The sequence below is a fragment of the Echinops telfairi genome, unplaced genomic scaffold, assembly GCF_000313985.2.
Source record: "Echinops telfairi isolate 266 unplaced genomic scaffold, ASM31398v2 ScPeMD7_3533;HRSCAF=4204_1, whole genome shotgun sequence".
NCBI classification, from domain to species: Eukaryota; Metazoa; Chordata; class Mammalia; order Afrosoricida; family Tenrecidae; genus Echinops; species Echinops telfairi.
Genome location: NW_022107432.1, coordinates 13,880,236 through 13,889,105, shown reverse-complemented (window position 1 = coordinate 13,889,105; position 8,870 = coordinate 13,880,236). Strand labels below are relative to the sequence as shown.

The following is an 8,870-nucleotide window of genomic DNA, read 5'->3' as shown; positions in this document are numbered from 1 at the left end:
AGCAAAAATGTCACTTTGAGAACTAGGATGCACCTGGACCAAGCCACGTGATATGTTTAATTACCCCATGGGCATTCAAAGGTTGGACAATGAATAAAGAAGACTAAAAAAATTATACTTTTGAATTTTGGTCTTGGTGCAGAATATTGAGTATATCATGGAATGCCAGAATCTTCCTTCAAAGGGAGACTGGTGAGACTCCATGTACTTTGTATGTGCTGTCAGGAGGCTTCCAACGCTGCGGAAAGAAATCTTGCTGGGAAAAGTAGAGGGTCCGTGGAAAAGAGGAAGACCTTCCCCAAGATATATTGAACGAGTGACTGCAACAAGGGGTTCGAATGTAGCCACAGTCGTCAGGATGGCACCGACCTGGGCAGTGTTGTATTCAGTTCCACAAAAGGTTGTTCTGAGTCAGAACCAACAGCACAACACCTACTGACAACCACCATGTTGCTGGACCGGCATCTCTGGTTGGTCCAAACCGTGAGTGTCCTGGCAGCTAACAAAAGGACTGGATTTCAAAATCGACGCAGAGATATCTTGGAGGAAAGGCCTGGCAATCCTCTTTCTGGAAAATAAGCCAACGACACTCTATGGACCAGTGTTCTACTCTTAACACACGGGGCTCCCAGGAGTCAGAGTCTGCCCAAAGGTAACCAGGGGCTTGAGAAGAGCCGAGCTACGCTGAATCCTCAAAACCCCACACACTGCCAGCAGTCGATTCCAACCCACAGAGTCCCTAATGGACTAAGGAGAACTGCTCTATAGTGAACTGAGGCTGTAATGAAAGAAAGACTGCTTCATCCTCTGTCTACCTAGGATGACTGCTGGGTTCCAATCACCAGCCTTTCAGTTGTAAGCCTAAATGTTTAACCCACTGTGCTACCATGACTCTGGAAGCTGCAGTATAAATGGCTTCAAAATAAATAACTATCCATTTCTGAATCCTTCATATCCCACATCGCAATCCCTTGCACATACACCTTCGACATGGGAGAAGAGAGGAAAGAAACATGAGGAGTTGTGGGCCTGCACCCTCTTACCTCTCATAGCTCCCACCAAAGCCAGCGAGCTCAGATGCTTCTGGAAGGCTTGCCCCAAATCCCGGAATTGGACACCCCTCAGCCGGACTTGGCTGGGCTCTTCTGGAAAAGACTGGATGATGACTCTGGCCCCCAGGTCCATGGATCCCAGCCTCTTCTCGCTCTTGGAATACAAACAGCCCTGTGGATGACCTGAAGCACAAAATGATGTCAAGGGAACCTGAAGCCTGCCGAACAAGCTTCTAGACATAGCTCCCAGTTTGAACAGCACTGCCAGCACAAAGAACAAACCAGATTTGTTTCGTTCACCTAATGCTTTACTTCCTTCTCACTTTGATTATCCTCTGTAGATTATTCATTAAAAGATTCGGTAACTGGGACATGATGTTGCCTTCCTTCTATTATTTCCAGAAACCCTCACATCAATCATCTTAATTTACTGTCACAAAGAGACAGACTATAACCCACAAGCCCAAGCTAAAGAGATGCTTATTTCAATCCAAAGGATCCCCTGGAGGAATTGTGCAATAAAACGACCTTGCAGGATTGATAATTGCAGGGAAGAAATGGGAGCATGGAATGTAATCACAGCACTTTTGAGTCGGAAGCTGTCCAATGGGGGTTCCCCTTGGTGAGCAGCTTTCTGGTGGGAGAGATTAGCCATCAAACCACTGCAGAAATGGCAAAGGGCCCCAGAGAAAGAACTGAGCAGCACCTTCTTCCTGAACCTTGCTGCCAGCACCTCTTGGGGTCAGTCCTGTGATCAGGGACCACACGAACTAACGTAATGCCCACCACTACTGCTGCTACAATGTGCTATGCCCTCAAGAGCCCGGCCACTTTCTGTTGACACATGGGCATGGAATTTGATTGTGTTAGCTCGCCTCAGGTTGGAGAAACAATCGTCTTCTGACCCTGTACTATCCAGGCTAATGAATCAAAGACCTGCCAGTTGTACAAAATGATGTACTGGCGCCGAATAAAAAACCAAACCCACTGCCACCGAGTCAATTTTCTGACACATAGCAATCCCATAGGATCTCTCCTGTGAGTTTCTGAGTCTTTACTGGAATAGAAAGCCTCCTCTTTCTCCCACAGAGTGGCTAGTGATTTTAAACTACTGACCTTGTGCTTGGCAGCCCAACACATAACCACTATACCACCAGTGATCCCCAGTCCATTCCCCAGTAATCCACCATCCATTTCAGAACCTCCACAGAATGAATCCAGTAACAGGCAAATAAAGATGTGTTTTGTGTTTGCGTTATCACAATTCTGATGATGACTATATGTGAAGTATAATATTTTTGAGTAGCCAAGCCTCTTATTGTTTTATTTAGCAGCCTAACTGCCATATTCGGTGCCATACAAAGAAGGGTTGAGGGACATAATAGATATTCATTAAGACCTATGAATTCCATTCATTTTTAGACTTCTACAGTAACATTTAAGAATGTGGTGAAAGTAAAGTTCCCCCCCTCTCCCACCATTTGGGAGCTAAGTTTATAATGGCACAAGCCTCACAGCGTGGTCTCACAGCATGATCGAACACGTTGCTTCACAATGGTGATTGGAGAACCACTTGTATGAGAAATTAACAGGCATGTTTAAATACAGCACCTGTCATGACTCAACAGATGGCTAAAGTTTGACGGTCACTGAATTCTAATCCAGGGTCACCAAAACATTTGGCAGAGAATGACAGGTTTTTGATGACTGGGGAGTGAAAGAAAGTGGGTGCCAAAGTAATTCTTCCTACAAACAGCTCTCCACACCCAACCACATCCCCAAATTATGCCCACATATGCACCTCTCTGAAGACACACCTTGGTTTTTATCTTCAACTTGGACATTTCTTCCATACTCAGCGTTTCTCCACTTAGATCCTGGCCTGGCACCTCAGTCTCAACATGTTCAACGTTAGACTCGTGCTCTTTACCCTCTCACCCCGAAACTCGGTGTTCTTCCCATCTCAGTACACAGCCTCACCATCCATCCAGAGTTCGTGCCTGGGAGTCATCCCTGACACGCACACCACCCTGCACCAACGTTGACAAATGATGTCTTCACAACATGTGAAAACCTCATAATCTACAGGCTGGAAAACCAAAACAGAACGTACAAAACCACCCATCCCTGAAATAGATGCTTAATAGGCACATCAGTGTGATTCAGTGCCTGTTATTCTACTAGAAGATAAATGGACTTTTGGGGCCACATACCTAAAGTATGTGGTAGTTCACTCAGAAATCATACTGAAAACACACACACACACACACAGAGGGGGAGGAGCAGAGCAAGAGAGTCCCGCAAGCCTGATCAGTAAGAATGTGCTGCTGTGGCTACAACTCTGGCTTGATGGCTTTCCTGGGGACTTTAAAGGAGGGCCTGGCAACAAGTTAAGATTTCATTATAACCAGGGAGTTTATTTTAAAAGTAATTCAGATTTTCCCTGGAAGATCATCAGATGGAGTACTTAAAGGGGGAAAAAATTCCCCTAGAGATGTAATTACTTTTTAGAATGGATACTTTAATCTATATCTTTTAAAATAAGGTGAGGGGAAATGAACGAAGATAAAATTCCAACTTCTCAAGAGGATTCAGGAAACCAGAGGATATTATGGATGTGCAAAGGCTAAGGGTTCATTGGGTTCGACCCTGGGTCACCAATCTGTGTGACAATGAGAGAGCATTCTGGTGCACTCCTTGAGTTCCCCAGGAAAAACGTTCCTCTACCTGCTGAAGCAGTGTCCTCCTGGCAGGAAGCAAGGTGCCTCCTCCTTGCCACGGTAAGATTTCCTCGGATGGTAATACTCCTGCTGAGTAAGGCCACTGTGGCCTTGAAAACGAGGTGCTTCCCAGCCGCCCAGCTCTCTTTGAAGGCATGAGAATATCTGGGGGAAATGAAAGGAGAAAGACACAAGTGAACACGTTGCATTCTGGGTCATTAGGGACAGTGACGCGTTAGGTTAGTGCCGTTGTTTGTTGGAGGGCCCATGCCTTTCGAAGTACGGAAGAGCAGACAGAGGATGCAAGGACATGAACATTAGAAACTGCTCTGATTATTGTACTGACCGCATGCGCTAAAAGGAAAGCAGGTCTCGCTCCTTACAAGAGAAATTTATGTCATGGTTGTCTTAAGATCCTTAGAGCCACAAAAAGCAAAAATGCAAACCAATACTTGTATGCTGCACTTCAGTTTCCTTAGTTACAAATCACAAATAACACTCTCTTCCCTCATATAAGTATAAAATATTAAATGAGATAAAAATCTATGAAATATCTATGAATGCTCATTATTTAATATTCTCAGTAGCCAAACAAAATCCAATTGTCTATCAGTTGATAGATAGTTTTGGAGGCATCGTGGGTTATGCATCAATCTGCTTACCACAAGGTCAGCAGTTCAAACTCACCAGTCTCTCTGCAAGAAAAAGATGAAAGGGTCTACTGCTATAAGGACCTAAAGTGCAGAAACCCAAAGGGGTAGTTCTACTGAGTCCTATAGGGTTTCTATGATTTGAGATCGCTCAATGGCAGTGAGGTGTTTTTATTTCTGTTGTTTCGGTTATCAACAAATTAATAAACAAAAGGGGGTACGTACATACAATGAGATCAAAAGAAATAGGTCTTGATACATACAGCCTTAATAACAATGCACGTGAAATAACTCAGGCACAAAAGAGCAACTGCGTGATTCCAGGTATATGTAAAATATTTAGAATAGGCCATTGTGTCATGGTCAGGTTTATCTGTGGTCACCAGGATTGGGCAGGAGCAAGGGTGAAAGTAAGACATATTGCTTATGGGTCCCTGAGCATCTGTTAATGGTAATGACTGCACAACAGAACAAACAATTAATGCCACTGAATTATTGTCCATGTGAAGATTGTTGAAATGGCAAATGAGATTTTATATATATATAAAATATATATATATATAGTCTAGCATTATGTAATGTAAAAATGTATCTTGAAAGACCAACAAATATCCAGGCACATAAAACAGTTAAGATCTCATCATCCTCCATCACCATGTAGCCAGGCTGACAGCGCATTACCTCAAGGGTGACCGGAGATAAAGGTCAGCATTGTGCACAGCTTCCACAATGACAGTCTCTTCCATTGGTTTGGCACCTTCGATACCTATTCCACCGATGACGACAACTTCATCTCCAGGGTGCCAGTCCACAGCATCTTCCAGAGCCAACACGGTGTCACCGGCACGGGCAGCTGCTCGAAGACGGGTGACAAGTACTTCTGGTACTGGACCTAGAGCAGCCCAAGCAAAACGTGCTTTGAGATATTTCACTGATCAATAAGAGGGTAACATTATTTAGCCAAAGAATCTTGTGCAAGAAGAGCCTGAGGAGGCAAGCTTCTGGATTAGTAAGTGTGAATGCCTTCATTTTTTTGAATGCTAGTTTGTTTGTTTTTTCATATTTAACACAGTGGCCATAAAAACAATTCAGAGTAGTGAGTGGTGATGTGTAAAATTCCCATTTTTGCCAAAATCTAAAGCATGAAACTTCAGATAATATACTTAAGGATGGCTGTCATCTTTTACATTTGCAAACCAAAAGTAGTAGCAACCTCATATCTCATTGAAGTATTCAAGATTAATGAGAAAATATATGAAATACCTACCTTGGTCCTTAACACATAATAGACCTTCCGTCTTTACCCACTTCTCTCCAGTTAGACGATGATGTTCCCCCCATCATTTTCTAATTCCAAATAACAAACATTGGTTCTTTGACTCTTTGATGCAGAAGCCCATAACTAAGTTCCAATCAGAAGGCTTCAATTTACTTCTTAATGTGTAAAGAGAGTAGAAACTCAAAATCACCTTAAAAAGGCTGTCCTTGGTGCATTGCATGATCCCTTCTGACTCTAAAACATGGTCTGTCTATCTAAGATGGAGTTGTTAAAAACAAAACAAAACAAAAAAAACATTGAAGAAGGAGGGGCTTGTGACTCTGCAGATCTTGATTTATATTAGGCCCAAGCACACCCATATATCCCTCTCCACACAAGCATGCTACTCCTTAGCTACTGAAGATTAAAGAAGGTAGTCTGTCTCATAGTTTACTCTGGCCTTTTCCAGCAAGAGGCAAAGCCAAGTGCTTTTTCAAACCATTAACTAAAGCTGTACCTCAGAAAATACATAGCTTACTTCCAACTCCTTCCTCTTTGCTTAGTACATTTCCTTCCTCCTTTGCAATAGATCATAATTTACCCTTAGCCCACAGCAAGTTACTGTCCTCCCTTGTTGCACTAAAGTAAAGTAATAAGACTTGAATCGCTAACTACAGAGGTGGCCTACAATAAATCATTTTCAAATTATTTTAAACTTTCCTCTTTATTTATTTGTGCTTGAGCAAGAGCTGGTGCCAACAATGTTGCACTAGGCTGAGAAAGGTCTTGGGGTTAATGATATAATTTCTAAAGTTTACTTGGGCAATAATTTTATCATAAATTTTTTCTTACAAAGTTCAAAATTTCTAATTATAGGGCAGGTGAAAATTGAGGCATAAATCATCCCAAAAGAAAATAATTTTAATTTTATTCTGTGTTTGTGTGTTTTAACCTTTGGGAACAATAAAATGAAATAAGGTTTATTTGTATGTATATACGTATACATGCGGATTTCAATGATCTACTCTTGAATGTCTGCAAAGAAAAGACCAAGCATAGGAAGATATTTATAAAAGGTAAAATGCTGTTAAACTTTGTGATCAATTGTTCACAATCAATGGACAATAAATATTTATTGCTGGTATGCAAACTACACATAGCACAATCAATTGTAGAAGTAACAAAGATATTTCTCAACTAATCATTCTTACAAAAGGATAGGGAAGTCAAAATGAATAAACACAATCAAAGAATCTTTGAAATTCATTTTTAACTATTAACATAAATCGACATCCTTCTAAGGCACCAGAGTGGCACAAAGAGTTTGTACAAGCAAACTATTAATTGGAAGGTTGGTAGTTTGAACTCCTCCAGCAGTACCCTGGAGGAAAAGATTGGCGTTCTACATCAGTAATGATTACAGCCAAGACAACCCTACAGAGCTCAATTCTACCTGTAACACACGGATGGGGTCACCATGCAGAAAAATCCACAGGCTGAAGAAGCTCAGGGGGCTCTGAGGAAACTCGAGTTACATAACTTATAGTCAGTTCCATATATTTCAGACTAAATTATTCAGTAGTTAATACAGTAATATATCTTATCTTCCCACAGAGATAGTTAGCAATTTAAATGCAGGCCCACTGCCTTTTATTTCCTTTACATTGTCACAATTCCTAACACAATCCAGGGTATGTGATTAGCATTCAGCTCATTGTGATTTAAATTATTTTAATTTTATTAGTTTGATATATTGTCTTCTGAAAAATCGCTTGCAAATCTCTATCAGATCATGGAAATACATAATATACAGAACATTGTAAGTATCAGGGGGGAAAAAACAACATACATACAATGAAACTTAGCCCATAAAAGGGAGCTTTACACTAAAGTAAGGGCCCTTCTTTACTTCCTTCCTTCCTTCCTTTTTCTTCCAACAGAGTATATAGATTAGAAAACTAATATTCTTCAAAAACAAGATTACACTGCTATAAGATCCCCCAGCACCAGGCTCAGAAATCAGGTCTTTTGAATTCAGGACCGAGAACTGGACAAGGAATTGAATTCCCAGGCTCTGGAAATAGCTGTAAACTAACTGTACCAAATTAACGTTGGTACCCCCCAAATTATGTTAATTACTTTGCAAGCAGTATTTAAATGCCACACAAGATTGACCTACCAACCACTCAGATGAAGGAAGTACTGTGTGCATTTCAGATCTGAGTCACCTCACTTCACAGAACTCTTAGGAAACCCAGATTGGGCAGCTCTCTGTCTCTGCATACCACAAATCAAGACACGGAGAATGAAAAGCTCAATAATTTATGAATTTCCCTAAATTGAAAAGGGTTATGCGCTTAACTTGTAATTTAATACAATGCTTAACCACTCTCAGCTCTCAAAGTTGACCTGTTAACCAACAAACTGCCCATTTACTCCCCCGAATGACTTATGCTCATAATTGTATTTCCTACAAATTATTGTTCAACCATTTCAGTGTCATTCATCCATAATTACATAGTCCTAGAAAACCATTCTTACCAAATGTGCATGAAGAGAAAGAAAATAATCTTTGTGGGCTAGCACGCTTTATAATCACTAATTGTCCTCTCTGCTTATTTTGCTGGGCTTCCATCTTTATCCTGAGTGAATCACTGCCAAAATCTCTCCTAAGACTTTAGAAAAAGAACAAAGAAAGGGAGCAGTGATCTCATGAAAGAGCAATCACATTAGAAATAGAAATCTAAGGAAGCTCACACAATCGCTAAAAATAGTTTTCTGGTATATATGCAAATTATTTCCCCTTTGTTTCTGGTTGCAGCTTCACCAGTATCCACAGTGAAACAACGAATGCTGTCCTTGCTTAAGTATTAATGAGCATATGCCAGGTACTAGGGAGACAAAATAAAGAGACCTTGACCTCCACAGTCCCAAACTCACTGCCATCTAATTGATTCTGAGCCACAGCAACTCATTAGGATAGGGTCTGATATAGTTAAAGATTATCATGCCAACCTGGCCGATAAACACATGTGGGGTTAATTGAAGGGCGGAGGGATAAATGGCTCAGTGAGCCTTGCCTTTTGAGTTCTCGGGTCTCTTGTTTCTGATGGTCAGACCAGGGTGCAGCTGCCTTAGCTTGTTCCCTGCTTCAACTGGCAAGACTCACTTCCTGCAAGACATCCCTAAG

General features: G+C 41.3%; 1 protein-coding gene across 1 annotated transcript in view; it reads right to left on the bottom strand.

Annotated features, from left to right (window-relative positions):
- The window catches only part of PKHD1 (PKHD1 ciliary IPT domain containing fibrocystin/polyductin), a 579,560-nt gene that overhangs the window by 344,854 nt on the left and 225,836 nt on the right, over positions 1–8,870 (bottom strand). Inside the window, exons 39-41 of the mRNA XM_045294754.1 lie at positions 5,104–5,314; positions 3,780–3,937; positions 1,044–1,235 (exon numbers count right to left, since the gene is read on the bottom strand). Coding sequence (XP_045150689.1) covers positions 1,044–1,235; positions 3,780–3,937; positions 5,104–5,314 — 561 coding nt within the window. The remainder of the gene's footprint in view (positions 1–1,043; positions 1,236–3,779; positions 3,938–5,103; positions 5,315–8,870) is intronic.